Source organism: Sebastes umbrosus, chromosome 23 (assembly GCF_015220745.1).
Source record: "Sebastes umbrosus isolate fSebUmb1 chromosome 23, fSebUmb1.pri, whole genome shotgun sequence".
Classification (NCBI taxonomy): Eukaryota; Metazoa; Chordata; class Actinopteri; order Perciformes; family Sebastidae; genus Sebastes; species Sebastes umbrosus.
Window position 1 is genome coordinate 11,391,112 of NC_051291.1, and position 15,030 is coordinate 11,406,141.

Genomic DNA, 15,030 nt, shown 5'->3' on the forward strand with positions numbered 1-15,030 from the left:
AAGATCTTAAATTAGATCCCTCCCACTTGCAGCTGCTATTTATTTCTGTGGGCAGAAATGCTTTTGTTTTCACTGTGTCATCAGTCATATATGGTTTGGTTTGCTGCACTGGGGGTTTCAGAAAGTGATTAAACATTATTGAGGGTGTGCAGAAAATTAGACTGGTGCATCCTAAGCGCCCACATTTTGGTGACAGTCTGGGATGTGTCAATCATTATCTGATGTGCATGATGTATTTGTGGGTGGTCTGCTAGTTTTCAACCCAGTGTCTTGACATCCCTTTGACTGTATGCCAGGAAATTACATTAGGGAAATATGATCCTCTGCCAAAACATTTAGTGAACCTTTTCCATAGGCTGTATGCTACTGGCAGTATCACCCACTCCGGCAAGCGTAGTCTTAAGTGTCACCCTGATTTGGGTTAGCTGAGTTATTTTTAATGGTTTTGCTTATATTCAGATTTTCCTTAAGGCACTCCAATTTCCTTCCAATTTGCCTGTTGGGGACATCCTCAGCTTGTCCCCAGCACCAGAGAATGGCCCAGTTCCTCATTAGGATTGATTAAATGAAGAGGACAAACTGGGGACAAACTGTGCTGGCAAATAAACCTGTTTTACCGTTGCTCAACCACAGATTTAAATTGAGTGATTCATCAGCTGCTCAGTGAGAAAAACGTACGATGTGTTTGTGGTTATTTCAGACGGTTTGATTTTTATCACATGTATAATTTCTCTTATATTTGTATAAAGCAGCAGCATATAGGCACACAGCACCTCAACGCCTCCATCAGCAGTACTACGCTATGTGGTATTTCAAGCACCCCCGCTATGTGCAGGCATTTTGGGAATGCTCCGGCTGCTAAAATTCCCCAACAATTCTGGACACACGTGGCAATCTATCAGACGCCGTGCAACGCTCTTTCCATGCAAGCTGTTTGTAAGTTAACTATAGCACAGGCCAGGCTTCTTACGGTGGCTTTACTCCCCTCTTCTCTCTCTCTCTCTTTCTCTCTCAGGCATGCATAGATGACAATGTTGACATGGTGACTTTCCTGGTGGAGCACGGAGCTGGCATCAACCAGCCTGACAATGAGGGCTGGATCCCCCTCCACGCTGCAGCCTCCTGTGGATACCTGGACATAGCAGAGTAAGTACTGAGAGGCCAGTATATTCAGTTTCCGAGAAGCAGCAGCAGTATCTGTTTCATCGGGGTTTGATTTCTGCAAACTCATCCTTACATCCTGTTTTGTATCTAGATTATTTTCTAACTGCAGCGCTCCGTTTGCGTGAGAATATCTGAGCGGTAGGGTCAGTAAGGTTCCTGTATAAAAGGTCCAGCTGATGCTGTACAATTTAATTTGGATTGTCAAGCACAAAGTGACATCGGGGCTGACATGGCGAGGCTCCAGCTGAGGTCTGCACTGTCCTGTCACCTCTCTGAGCCCCCCCCATTAGTGACCTCTGTCTTTATATTGGTGCTATCAAGATTGATTGTCCACTCAGTATGGCCTAGTGCTGTGCTATAATCCTATTTTTTTTAGCTCAATAAAATGGGATTTGGTCTCTGTGATAATTTTAAGGTTGCACAGCAGAACTTCACCTTTTGTCGTAAAGAAATTAACAATGTTTTGACTAATTTCCTTGGAATTCCTTAAAGGGGACATATCATGAAAAACAATTTTTTACATTACAAACATTAAAGCATTCAAACATGTTCTAGTAGAAACCCAAAGTACAAGTATGAACCTGAAAATGAGCATGATCTGTCCCCTTTAACATCCTCAATGACTGCCAATTGGTGCGTGTTTACCGTGTAAATGCCCACGGCCATTTCACATAACATGCCCAACACGTCAAAAGCCATCATTTTCAGTAGCACAGAGTTCCCCGTCACATTTTGACAGCAGCCGCAACCCATCTGATAGCTCAGACGCACATTGTTAGAGTGATGTAATCAAATATGGAGAGATCAGGCCACTATATCTGGAATCGAGCTCTAGAGTTGCACAGTAGTATTTTCCTGCCCCTAGTTCTTTTCAGGTAAGAAGACCGCTCGCAGGGCACCGAACACAACACGAGAGATGTTATCAGAGGATATTTAAACAGGCTAAAGGGGGCTGAAGGAGCTCAGTTGTGCTCATTGTTCAGCATATTGGGAGTGTGCTGTGACCTGCTTTACTTCTGTGTTACATTACAGGAACCTGGCTACACATTTATCCCATGTTTTCCCAAAAGTGCTACTGGAAGTAGGAAGATAAACATGTACAAATTAGTTTCCCGGCATGGTATTTATGTTGTAATGTAGTAGGCTTTGCAGAGAAATTGTATATTAGCCGCTTCATTAAAAGATTAGAGATGTTTTAGTGTTGTTAACTTCTCAGACCCTGCAAGTCTGTGTCCAGTCATGAGCACAGCATCAGCGCTGGCCTTGTATTACAGAAAACAAGACATTTTTTGTTGTCACACAATGAATGAAAAGGTCAAGTGGCTGGCCTGATATGGGTGACTAATGGAGACATCATGTCATAGAGAGAAACTCTGCAAACCTGACGTGGGCGGTGAGCTCTCAGTAGACCCATGTTAACCCCAGCATCCCTCATCCACAGTAACGGGAACTCCAGAGCAGGACTGTATCTCTGAGCCCCTGGTGTCACCACAGCCATCTAATGGTAGGGTTGGTTAAGAATCCCACAGTGGGACTCCAGACCGCAAAGCCATCAAACCAAGTGGAGCTGACCCAAAATAGGCAGAATAGAAAGTCCAATCAGGAAGATATAAAACTTTGAGACGTAACTGCAGTCAGTCAGTTGCCATTTGGGGGGGAAGTCATAAGCACTGAGCCCGTTTCAAGTGGTGTGTTGGTCTAATGAGAAGGGCCCGAGTCTCACCGCAGCTTTAATTAGAAGCAGCTGAAGTCAAGATGTTGAATGGGCAGAAAGAATCTCTGCTGGGGGGGAGACAAAGATATATATATATAAAGGGTTAAATCACTAAGTGGATACAGTGTTAAATGCTTATTTTGGTTGTCTCCTATTGTTTGTAGAGGGTTTTATGGTTTAACTCCTGGTCTGTAAAGAGTCATGCAGACAAAGACTTGTGCTATTTAAACTAAATCATCTATGAAAATAAAGATTTCCACGAAACTGCCTCGTCATGTCTCGCTGGAGACCACCTAGTTGATGCTCCAGTCCCGAGTCCTCTAGTACCGAGCACCGGATTGGTCGCAATGAATGCTTCGATTGCATCTGTAAGCTGCAGTTATGTACTAGTATGAACAGGACGGTAGTTTAGTGTAAAACATAAATGCTACACACCCGTCTGGATTTGCGCCACTCCTTGTTCAGACTCCTCTTTTTCTTTATTTTTTAGGTGTGACATGTTCACTCTGTTTGCACAGCCTGAGGAGACCCTCTGTAACTTAAACACACTGCGTGACTTAGCCGTTGCCATTAGCATTTTACTTATTTGAACATGTACCATGGTTATTTACCGTTGTCATGTAGTGTGTGCTGTAACTTCAGTGTGTACTGAACGCCAGAAAAAGACACTTACATAATAAAAGCTTTACCTAGGGATGTACGCAATTAGTTTGATACTAGTCGGTTAAACTTATTATTACACATTTAAATTGCATAGTGGCTGCACAGACACCCTCTGATGATGAAAGTGACGTGAAACGTAAATATATATAACATATAATATATACAACATTTAACTTTATTGTTTAAATTGTGATATATTTTGACTGTTTTCTGAGTATTTTTTTTTACTTTTAGACTAGTCAACACGTTTAAACGTCAGGGAAAGTCGTTAGGAACATCCCTGCTTGTCTCCATGGATACGATCCTTTTCCATTTTTTCCCCTTTCAATATTTGTTTTTGAAAAACATTCATAATAGCATGTCTTAAAGGGAATTATTTAGCATTAAAGAATAAAACGGGAACTTTTTTTGCAACAGATAATAAACATTTAATTATTGTAATTAATTTAATTCATGTAATTAGTAATTGGGCCTCGACGTGTCGGGAAGATGTGACCGGCAAAACAGGAGATGCAGACTGTGGTGAAATGTCAATCAATTTTGGCTCTGAATCAAAAGCAACATTACACAGCTCCTGTCCTTCAACTGTTTCCTCATCAGTTACAGGAAGTGACAGTTGCCTTTACTTCCTTTCCTTTTCACCCTGTCACAGGCTTCAGTTTGACCTCAATCTTTTCAGTACAAAAATAACCAGAACACCTCCTTTCAGAATAACACCACTTTGGAAAATCATCTTGGCTCTAAGCTATAATGTGTGTGTTGTTGTTGTTGTTGCAGGTATCTTATCAGCCAGGGTGCCAATGTAGGAGTTGTGAACAGCGAAGGTGAAACGCCGCTGGACATCGCTGAAGAGGAGGCGATGGAGGAGCTCCTGCAGAATGAGATCAACAGAACAGGTACAGTATTAAAGACATCTTGAACTACTGGGTCATCCTTCTCTCCCAACGCAGAAATACATTTATGAAAATGTAAAAAAAAGTTTAAAGTGACTTTAACCACTGGTGATATACTGTACTTACTGTAGCCTTGACTAGGGATGTCACGGTGAGGGCATTTTCCAACCAGTTAATAAACTTGTGACAACATTGGTGTTACAGATTCCACATTTTCATTGACTTTTTTCAAGGAAAGATGACGCTCAATATATGTAGCGCTCTTACTTTGATCTTTGATGTTTGATGGCTGTGCCTGGTCTCTCCGGTCCAGCGTTCACTGCGGGGCCGCAGCTTTCCATCTGGCGGCGTGCACACCGGCTGCGACCGCTCCGTCCTCCGCATGGTTTCATACCAAAAATGTACAGATTGCCTAATGAACGTTATCAGGTACCCTATTAATATTGGGTTTAAATCTGAAGTATTGCCAAATAGGCAGTATTGCTTTTCGCTCTGCACTGCTTTCACATGGCGGTTACAGCTCTATAACGCCGTCCCCGACTGACGGCCTCGTCGCAGAAGCGTAGCACTTACCCTCCGGTTCTCCCTCAGGTAAACACTGTAAGCTCTGTCAGCACTTTTGCCGTTGTTTGCACCATTACCACTGTTAACTGCGAGCTGACGGCTTGCCGTCACCATGTTGAGAGGCAATAGAAATGTTCCCAATCCTGTATTTAGCACCTTTAACTAAATGGGTTTTATTTCTATTAAATAAAGGCAAAACGACAGTGGGGGCGGCGGTCAAGTAATGTAATCAGAGAATGCCCGAACACTGTGTAACACCGACTACTGCGGCCAGCCTGGTCTCGACCTGAAGGTTATATATTGTTATTGTGACCATGTGCACTCTGCTTTATTTAGTGGGTTATTAACAGGGACATTAATAAACACGGCAATGAATGCACCAGAGTTGCACCAAGATGATTAGCCTATAATAAGAAGAGACAATAATAGTTTCAAGTGTCACCATGTAATTGAGCTTATTCATATCTAGAAGCACGTTCATGGCGGCATAGCTGCTAGGGACCCTAGGTGTATTTCATGCATGTATGTTGTCAAATAGAGTCTCATTCTAGTCAGTGACCTGCTGTTTTTGCTGCTTGCCTCCTTGAATAAAACTTACATAATATATAGAAAAGCGACCCAGCTGTGTTGTGAGCACTCGTGATGATTCAAAAACTGAAAAGTCGAGTCTTTTCTATTTCGGGGCTGGGGCATTCTTGAGATGATGAAAGGCCCTCCCCTATGGCGAGAGGCCACGCACAGACGTGTTACCTGGCCTCAGGCCAGAGGGGTGCTCCTCCAGCTCACTAATAAAGGCTGGCTGGCTTGCCCTTCTCTGTGCCACCTTTTCTTTTTTAGCAAGCTTTACATTCTCTTTAGTTTGCATGCAGAGAAAAATGCTACATGTATAACCACAGTCATTGATAGTTTACAGTACTTGCACAGGTAACCAATCATGTATAGAAATTAGGGCTGTCAAAGTTAACGCGTGAACGCAAATTTGTTTTAACACCACTAATTTCTTTAACGCATTAACACAGTCTTTCTAACTTTAAAGTTAGAGTGAAGATACTAGGTATGATATGAAACTAAAAAACCTAAGAAATCCATTGGTACCAAACATGTCATACTAGCTTGTCGCGAAGGAGGCTGAATAACGCTCCAAACATGAGCTAAATTTTAGCGAGGAAAAACTGGCATGGCCATTTTCAAAGGGGTCCGTTGACCTCTGACCTCAAGATATGTGAATGAAAATGGGTTCTATGGGTACCCACGAGTCTCCCCTTTACAGACATGCCCACTTTATGATAATCACATGCAGTTTGGGGCAAGTCATAGTCAAGTCAGCACACTGACACACTGACAGCTGTTGTTGCCTGTTGGGCTGCAGTTTGCCATGTTATGATTTGAGCATATTTTTTAGGCTAAATGCAGTACCTGTGAGGGTTTCTGGACAATATTTGTCACTGTTTTGTGTTGTTAATTGATTTCCAATAATAAATATTTACATTAATTTGCATAAAGCAGCATATTTGCCCACTCCCATGATGATAAGAGTATTAAATACTTGATAAATCTCCCTTTAAGGTACACTTTGAACAGATAAAAAATGTGAGATTGACAACCCTAATAGAAATGTACTGTCTGGTATCTCTAGCAACGTTGAGAAAAAAGGCCGTCTGTAGGCTGTCAGTCTCTTCACAGATCTTTAAGTGACTGTCCAAGTGTTTGAAAGCACATGGCATCCAGGGATAATTACACCCAGAGTGCTGTTTGCATGTTACGCTCCTTGTCCGTGTTACATAACGGCGGCGAGACATCGTGCACCGAGCCGAACCTCAAGCCTCTCGGCCAGCGGCGGCTGTCAGCTTTCATTAGCCGCTGCCAGCATCCACACACGCTGCCTCCCTTTAAGATCCTTCACCAAATGTGCATCTTCATTTACCACGCTCATAAACTTCACACAGCTAAACTACTGAATTTGTTTGTTTTCCATTTTGATCCTTATTTATTTATTCTTTAATGCAGACTTTATAAAACTGCTTTTGAGATACTGAAGAGTGTATTTGCGGTGATACTCGTTGCCTCGACGAGGCAGCTGCAGACAATCCACCGCTCAGTTCTCTGTGCTCGAGGTAGCAGGCAGCATTATGCAACTAGCTGTTGTGTAACGCTTCTGTATGATTGTAATGTGATTTTCTCCTCTCAAAGAGACACCAGTCATGGGGTTAAACTTGTTAGCAAGTGGCCATAGTTTCCCCCCTCGGCTGGGACAACCTCTAGATCCTCTCCTTGACCCGGGTTGGGTCAAGTGACTGGACGGCCTCCATCAGCTGCCTCATGAGGGCTGCTGCTTGTCCTTGTAATGGACTGAAGGTGGACAATCACACTACTGAGAGGACATGGGGCAATTTGGATTATAGTAGTTTCACCTCAACTCAAAATAAAACATTTATTTTGCCCCTTTCTCTTTAGATTTTTTTCTAAAGAAAGCCAGTAACTATACTTACCTCTGAGGATCCGTTATAGATTTCTGTACATATTTCATTTTGGCTCTACCAGACATACTGTAGGTATATTGTCGGTGAGCTGAAGGGGGAGGATATTCCTTTTTTGGTCTATTGGATTTTCTCTTTATCTTCTCATGTGGAAGATGTGCTGTTCTCTTGTAAAAAAAGTCAACTTTGAACTGCTGCCAACTCCTCCACTCGGCTCTGGTTCTGTAGTCCTACTTAGAGGCCATTAGGCTCCCTGCTTTTTATAGACCCAGTGTAGGCTACTTCCCAAGAGATCACGGGACGTTGGCCTACCTGGCCAGCTCCCATTGCCTACATTAACTCAGATGCCCTGAGGAAGTTTAGCTTAATTTCCCTCCATAGCGTATGTGCACTGCGTTTTCTCTTACTTAAAAGAAAATCCATCCCAACTAACAGCTCAAGTTTGCATTATAGCATTTCTGTGTTTCACAAAATATAGCAAACTAGGCTGGATAACTTATTAAAATTACATTTATTGTAACATTATGCAGTTTTGTAATGTCTCAGTCTGATGCTGTGAAGTGAATCATGTCTTTAATTTACATTTTCATCACATTTCTCACTTGTAATCTTGTCTATTATCTATTATATCTAATGTCATATAGGTGTCATAATTCAGCTTAAGTTGTGTTGAGAGTTTCTGATTTTTGTAACCTTTTAAAGAAAGGATGTGACAATATTTTGGCGAGCTTTACTAAGTTACTGCATCACTGACCAGCCAGCTATAGTGAGACAGTGGTCCAGTCTCTGTCACCAAAGTCACTTAATTTGTAATGAAACTTGAAATCCAGTCATAATCCATAAACTCAGACACTGAGTCATCTTCTTCCCATTTGGTTTCACTTTCTTAGACTTCAGCCCACGAATGAGCAACATGTCCAGTTTTCAACGAGCCAGAATATTACTGTCACCTTGCTCAATTTAAGCTTGTGTTGCGTGGGATGGAAAGTGGATTTTTCGCTGATATTTAAGGCTTGTAGGCCAATTATCAAAAGATTGAAAGCATAAAAAGCTTATAGTAGGTGTGTAAAGGCACTTTCACAAGCCGTAGTCTGTTTGGCTAGTCCGAATCAGAGTGAAATTGATGCCTTTGGTTTGTTTTCTAGTAAGTCTGGTTCAGTTTCACAGTGCACAAATTAAAGCGGACGAAAAAAGAATAATTTGCTGAGGGGCATGTACGAAGGAGCAGGGCCTTCGTACACACTGCAATCGAACCGCACTAGGGTTTGCTTGGAAACGATCCGAGACCAGCTTTCTTAAGCGGTCTCGGACCGGTTGTTTTGGTCCACACCAGAATACAATTAATGCGTTCACAACTGCCCAAACAAAACGCACCAGAGTTTGATTAAAACTGACTAAAATGTGACTTTATATGGGAACCGAGTGTCCTCCTCTTGCTTAACATATCTCCTTGTGCTCCTCTTCAGCTAGCAGAGGCTAACCCTCTGGGTAAAGCTAGACTTTTCTTTCTGCCTGCCCTTTCCTTAAGCCAAACCTGCAGACACAGATGTCCTCTTTCATTGGTTTAAAAGCCTGAGGCAATCTTAAACCTCTGTAGAGTGTCAGGAAATGAGTGATGATGTATCCTCGGGAGCAGAACAACAAAAAACCTATAAGATCAGCTGAAGTTTTGGCTCCGACCCCGGAGCGCTCCTCGGATCACTGTTTATGTAGTTCAACACAGTTAACACTCGGTTGACGAGTCAACGACTCATGCAGCAGCAGCGCACATCAGACCGTCTCTTGTTCCAACCAGGTGTCAACAAGACAATACGTGCCTGTTGTCGCTGCACGCAGCGTATAGCTTATAGACATATTGACCCACTTAACCGGCTGAGGCCTGTGGTTTTGCAGACACTATATCATCGGCAAATTGACAGAATATTGGCACAAAACTGTTTTGCTGAAGCAGAACAAGTGCTTCACAACACCCTCTAGTGTTTGGAGAGGTTGCCAGAATAATGTCTATAACATTAATAAAAGCTCAGGGGTTCATGGGTTGAATCTTGTGTGACAGAGACTTCTGTTCTCTCTACTGTAATGCACAAACTAATGTAATGTATTCCAAACATTCACATACATTTATCTAAGATGTAAGACAAGTAGAAGTCGTTAATAAATACCTTGTTGCTCCATGCTCTGCGTTCAGTGTTACAGTTGGCAGCTTGTTCCTTAGTAGCAGGTAATCCTTGAATGCCTTTTTGACCCGTATCCGTCTCCTCTGTCTCTTACCAGGGGTGGACATCGAGGCAGCCCGGAAAGAGGAGGAACGGGTCATGCTGAGGGACGCCCGGCAGTGGCTCAACAGCGGCCAGATCCAAGACAGCCGGCACACCAAGTCTGGAGGAACGGCGCTCCATGTAGCCGCTGCGAAAGGATACGTCGAGGTTTTAAAGTAAGCCTGATTACGCAAGTAGAAGTGTAAACTTGAAGCCGCTCTCTGTCGGGACCATAGACTGTATATACACAAAAAGTGAAGCCAAAACATCTGGATCGCTGCCTGGCTGCAGTATAGGTCATAAATCCCGCCCCCTCCATGTTAGCGGATGGGACATGGGCCAAACTAAAAAGTCACGTCAAAAACATTTTCCCAAAGATAGTTTCTGTCATTTTAGATAGTTCTAATCATACTGATGTACTGTATGTTCAAGTGTTCATTTTTCTGATAAGTTGGGTTTCAATTGAGGCGATAATAACGCAGTAACACAAAACGCCACTAATTTCTTTAACACATTAACACAATCAGTCTTTCGGATGTTGTAGCGAGCTCAATTTTAAAGCTTGTGTCGCTAAGGAGGTTCGATAACGCTCTAAACTTTCACTAAATTTTGGCGAGGAAAAATTGTCATGGCCATTTTCAAAGGGGTCCCTTGACCTCTGACCTCAAGATATGTGATATGTGTGCTCGGATCGTGATTGGCTTGTGTGGGTGGGACCTTGATACCGCGGCTCCAGTCCCCTGATCACTACTGCGCAGACTCTGGCGCCGAATGCCGACAAAATCCGGGATATTTTGGCTTGACTTTTGTACAGTGGGAGGAAGTGGAGATGCGTTGTCCATTTATCTATACAGTCTCTGGTCGGGACAAAAATGTAACATTCAACTCATTTATTGCCCGTCGTTACGTAAAGTCTTTCCAGTTTGTTATATTATATAAGTATTATTTATAGTCAAGGCCGTGGTGAGGCCGAGCTTCGTGTGTTTTCTTTTCTAATGCCAAACATATCTCCTGCTGCATCTTGTCAATGCGTTGTTCCGACATTGTCTCTGTGGGCTGTTAATACAGCTCCACTGCTCGAGGAAAAGAAACTGCAGCCACCTGTCCGTCTGGTCTGGGATGCCAGCCAGTACACTCTGCTGCCATAGATAGCTCTGAGATCTCTGATGTGTAGCACCACTACAATATACAAGACGGGGATCTAAATGTTTCCCCCCTCATCATGACAGATTTATGGGAATATTAAGACTTTTAAAATTTGCCAACCTCATTGAGCTCTCGCTTAGGGATGACTAAGATTTTCAGATTATGTGTTTAGTGTGTTGACTTTATATCTCATAAATCTGACCCGGGGTTGCAACGCTGACGCACTTCTAAAAGCCTGGACACTGTCAGCACCTTTTAAAGATTAGTTTACAGAATCAAATCCGAGAAACCCAGATTTGCAGATTCTAATAAACTGTTTTTGTGTCCCCTCTCTCTCTCTCTCTCTCTCTCCGACCCCTCTCCTTCATCGTGCAGGCTTTTAATCCAAACAGGGTATGATGTAAATATTAAGGACTTTGATGGCTGGACTCCCCTACATGCATCAGCACACTGGGGCAAAGAGGAGGCCTGTAGGATACTGGTGGAGAATCTATGTGACATGGACCTCATTAATAAAATGGTGAGAAACTGGAACTGTCACGAGTCCTGTCATAAGGATGCTGTGAGATCCATATTTTATATAACTTTCATTTTGTTTCTTTCCCTCAGGGCCAGACAGCTTTTGATGTAGCTGACGAAGATGTTCTGGGATACTTAGAAGAACTACAAAAGAAACAAAATCTGGTGAGTCAATGTGGCTGCGAATCATCATCATATAAGGACTCATTTCTGTACAAAACAACTTTGTCAGAAGCAGTTTTATTTTTGGCTGCTATTTTAGTCTTCAGCGGTGTTCACATCAAACACAAAGTGAATTTTTGCACTCGCGCAAGTTTGACCATCGGGATCATTTGTGTTCATTTGCATCACTCGAGGAAGAGAGGTTTACCTCCATGTAGATACAAACAACGTTTCATCAACCATGGCCGAAATAACCACTATTGCTGCTTTGTACATGTTTGTGGAAGTCCCAGATACGTCTGAAAACCAAACGCCGTCGTGTCTGGGTTCATAACATCTGGTGGCGCTCTGTGAATTTCACCCAACTGTATTCACTGTATCTAGCGAGCCACACGTCGCTACAGCGGTATGAACCCAAAATAAACAGCTTGTGCTGTGATTTAATTGCAATAAATGGATCAAAAGGAGGATGCCGAAATAACTACATCATGATGTTGATTTGTAAAAAGTCTGAATTCATGCTTTGTCAGGTCTGTCTGCAAAACGAAAAGCAAAAAAACTTTTAAAATGCTTGTTTTCTGAATGGAGTTTGGATCGATCAGTGACATACTATGCTAACATTGTAGCTGCTTCATCAACCCTCAACATGAAGTCATGGACGACCCCTCCGGACTCTAGTTGTTAAATTAAAGATGGTTACTTTTTATTCGTTTCTCTTCACTAATTGCGCTGTGATAATTGATGTAGGTCCTCTGTAGATGCTTGTGAAGCTCAGACACTTGCATACATACATACTTACACACATACAAACATCAGTTTGCTGCGAGTGTCCGTATTTTCCCCGAACAGATGCACCAGGATGGATGGATTGCAACATTAGTCATGGAAATAAAGGTCGTTGACGAGCATATTTCGTCATAATTTTCGGAAACGAAATTAGCCCGTAAGCCCGTGATTGAGCAAATATGCGTGAATCTCTTTTTTATTTACAATTTTCATAGTGTGCCCAAGATGCCTTGCTGTATTTTCCTCTGTTCTAATTACTGATTTTTCTTTTCTTCATTCCAGCTGATAGGTGACAAAGACGTTAAGAAATCTCCTTTGATTGAAACGACGACCACTGGGGACAACAACCAATCACTGAAACCACTCAAGAGGTAAATAGCTTGATAATGAAAAATAATCAATGGAAACTAAATTAGTTTTAGGATTGTCAAGCCAACTATAGCACAGGCATAACTAAAAGTTTGAATATTGTATTCTGTATTTTTTTGTATTCGCTCTTGCTGTTCAAAATCCTGTACTACACTGATGCTGTAGTTCTGCACTAACGGTGTTAAATGTGTGTGTGTTGCAGCAAAGAAACGCTGCTTCTAGAGCCAGAAAAGGTCGCCCCACGCATCGAGACCTTAGAACCGGAGAAGGTGGATGAAGGAGAGGAGGGGAAGAAGGACGAATCAAGCTGCTCCAGTGAGGAAGAAGACGACGAAGATTCAGAGTCGGAGACTGAAGCAGGTACAGTGTGACTTATTTTTAGACTTCAAAATCAGGTCTGAAGACTAAACATTTACTGGTTATCAGTTAAATAACACACGTTCTTGCTTGCTTTTCATTCATTGTTGTTTTCTTTTTGACTCCTCCAGACAAGACCAAGCCTTCGGCATCGGTGAGCAACAGCACAACGCCCGCCCCGACCAGCATCAGCGTGTCACCTCCAACTAGCCCAACCAACCAGGTGACAACCCCCACTTCACCGGTAAAGAAGGTGCGACCTGGTGGATACATATTCATCACCTTACCCTGCGCAGATAGTTGCCACAGTACTGGCATTAAAAAAAAAAGACAGATTAGCTGCTGATTGGTTGTAAAAAGGCCTTACAGCTGTGATGTAACCATGTCACTATTCCACCCTCAAACCACTTCAAGTAGTAACCGCACCTCCTCCGTCTCATCAGCGTTGCTCTACTGGGACGTGTTGGTGCCTCATTCTGTACACAAATCAGTAAAAATTCACCATCTATTTAGTTTTTCTCTCCCCCTCCGAACACAAACCTAATTTCACAGCCGGCTGAAGAGGCATAAATGAGTTTGCGGTTCATACTCCAGGCCATCACACAAATAGTTGTCCCCGGTTGGGACTTGCTCTTGGTGTCGCAGTACAATGAGCACACATATCCAACAAATGTCACAGAGGCCCTGAGAATGACATTAATTGTTGGTGGCGTTTAACAAACATGGCAACGGGCTGCACAGTGGGGATGATTGGTGGCCAATACTGGATAATAACAGTTTACTATAAGAGCTGTTAAGAGGGAACCAGGAGAACACTACAGTGTAGTGAGATTGGTTTGGATGTTTGCTTGCATGGTAGTGTGTTCCCACTTTTGAGTCTGCTGCCCTCTGCTGGCAAAATGAGGCTAATCATTTAACTTCAAGTGAACCTGGTGACTTTTTCCAAGGGCATGTCTGCTTCTTTCAGTCCACTGGTTTAAATGTGACATCATGTTTAACTGTTGGAAAGGTATTTTAAGTGTTTTGTTTGGCTAAAGTTGTCATGGGCTACATATAGTACCAAAAAAGAAATCCCAAAATAAAAGCCTCGACGCTCATTCCATTAAGTCTGTGATATCAGACACAAACTGCATTATCGTTTCACACTCTTGACTGTTGCTTGTCAGCTTGGTGTATCAGGGCCTTACAGTGTTCTATCTCTCTGAATTTGCCCCCTTTAGTCGATGTCCTGCAGTGGCCACCTATACAAGACTTTCTACATGTTGTTTCTTTATTTTCTGCTTCTTTTCTCGCAATGATCTCCTCTGTTCCAATCCCTCTTTGAAGCCTAGTGCTCACACATCACAATGTCTTCTGTCTAACAAGAGTGAGCAAAACATTAACAACGTCCAGTTTTGACACTACCAAAATGTTTGTTGGATCAACCGGTTTGGCAGTAAGCATTGTGTGGTGTGTGACTAGGCCTTTAAAAAAAACATCTGTCCTTGCCATAAAGTGTGTGTTTTTCTTTTGCTGCTGCTTCTGTCTTATTCTGGCTTTTTCTCTGTCTCAACCTCCTCCCTGCCCTCCCTCCCACGTCTTTCTCATCCGGGCCTCTTGTCTTGGTTGGCTTTAGTTTGATTATATTACTCCCCTCATGCCTGTGGCGGAGCCGGGCTGTCCTGCATTGTGGCGTCAAGGCTTGCGCAAAACTGGCATTTCTCTAGTGCCCAAAAAACCCATGGTGAGGCATTTGGTGTGCACCGGAGTTGTTCTCTCATCCTACATGCACCTCTGCACTGACAAAATACTTAACACCTCCCCTTAACTACCCCGGCCCGATCCAGGCGATCGCTGACTTTCACTCATCCGACCCTACATGGTGTTGTTTTCACTCGTAATCTACAAATGCACCGTCCTGGTCGTGCTTTCACCGTGTGTCTGTGTGGCTTCTGTGTTTTTGTTTAGTTGGCTATGTA

General features: G+C 42.8%; 1 protein-coding gene across 8 annotated transcripts in view; it reads left to right on the forward strand.

Annotated features, from left to right (window-relative positions):
- The window catches only part of ppp1r12a (protein phosphatase 1, regulatory subunit 12A), a 57,295-nt gene that overhangs the window by 23,806 nt on the left and 18,459 nt on the right, over positions 1-15,030 (forward strand). For 6 of the 8 annotated variants that reach the window (XM_037759989.1, XM_037759984.1, XM_037759988.1 and 3 more), the window contains exons 2-9: positions 1,016-1,146; positions 4,319-4,437; positions 9,750-9,909; positions 11,255-11,399; positions 11,489-11,563; positions 12,629-12,717; positions 12,918-13,075; positions 13,204-13,325. In XM_037759989.1, the coding sequence (XP_037615917.1) occupies positions 1,016-1,146; positions 4,319-4,437; positions 9,750-9,909; positions 11,255-11,399; positions 11,489-11,563; positions 12,629-12,717; positions 12,918-13,075; positions 13,204-13,325 (999 nt within the window). The remainder of the gene's footprint in view (positions 1-1,015; positions 1,147-4,318; positions 4,438-9,749; positions 9,910-11,254; positions 11,400-11,488; positions 11,564-12,628; positions 12,718-12,917; positions 13,076-13,203; positions 13,326-15,030) is intronic. The other 2 variants (XM_037759983.1, XM_037759985.1) reach the window with 2 other exon arrangements.